At 59.1% G+C, this 203-nt stretch overlaps 1 protein-coding gene across 1 annotated transcript in view; it reads left to right on the forward strand.

The window, feature by feature from the left end:
* Nucleotides 1-58: 58 nt before the first annotated feature.
* The window catches only part of TADA1 (transcriptional adaptor 1), a gene marked incomplete at its 5' end in the record, with an annotated part of 14,545 nt that continues 14,400 nt past the window's right edge, over nucleotides 59-203 (forward strand). Inside the window, one exon of the mRNA XM_010132446.1 lies at nucleotides 59-150. Coding sequence (XP_010130748.1) covers nucleotides 59-150 — 92 coding nt within the window. The remainder of the gene's footprint in view (nucleotides 151-203) is intronic.

Genomic DNA, 203 nt, shown 5'->3' on the forward strand with positions numbered 1-203 from the left:
GCCGCGTTGTGCCTCAGCGCTCTTCGTTCGGTGTCCCCACCTTCCCGCTCCTCCCTAGGTACTGGGCCAACCTGAAGCTCTGGTTCAAGCAGAAGATCAGTAAGGAGGAGTTTGACCTGGAAGCACGCAGGCTGCTCACGCAAGACAACGGTAAAAAGGCACCTCGAGTTTGTTTTCCTGCCGGCGGTAACGCTGCCTGGCCC

The sequence above is a fragment of the Buceros rhinoceros genome, unplaced genomic scaffold (assembly GCF_000710305.1).
Source record: "Buceros rhinoceros silvestris isolate BGI_N320 unplaced genomic scaffold, ASM71030v1 scaffold9700, whole genome shotgun sequence".
NCBI lineage: Eukaryota > Metazoa > Chordata > Aves > Bucerotiformes > Bucerotidae > Buceros > Buceros rhinoceros.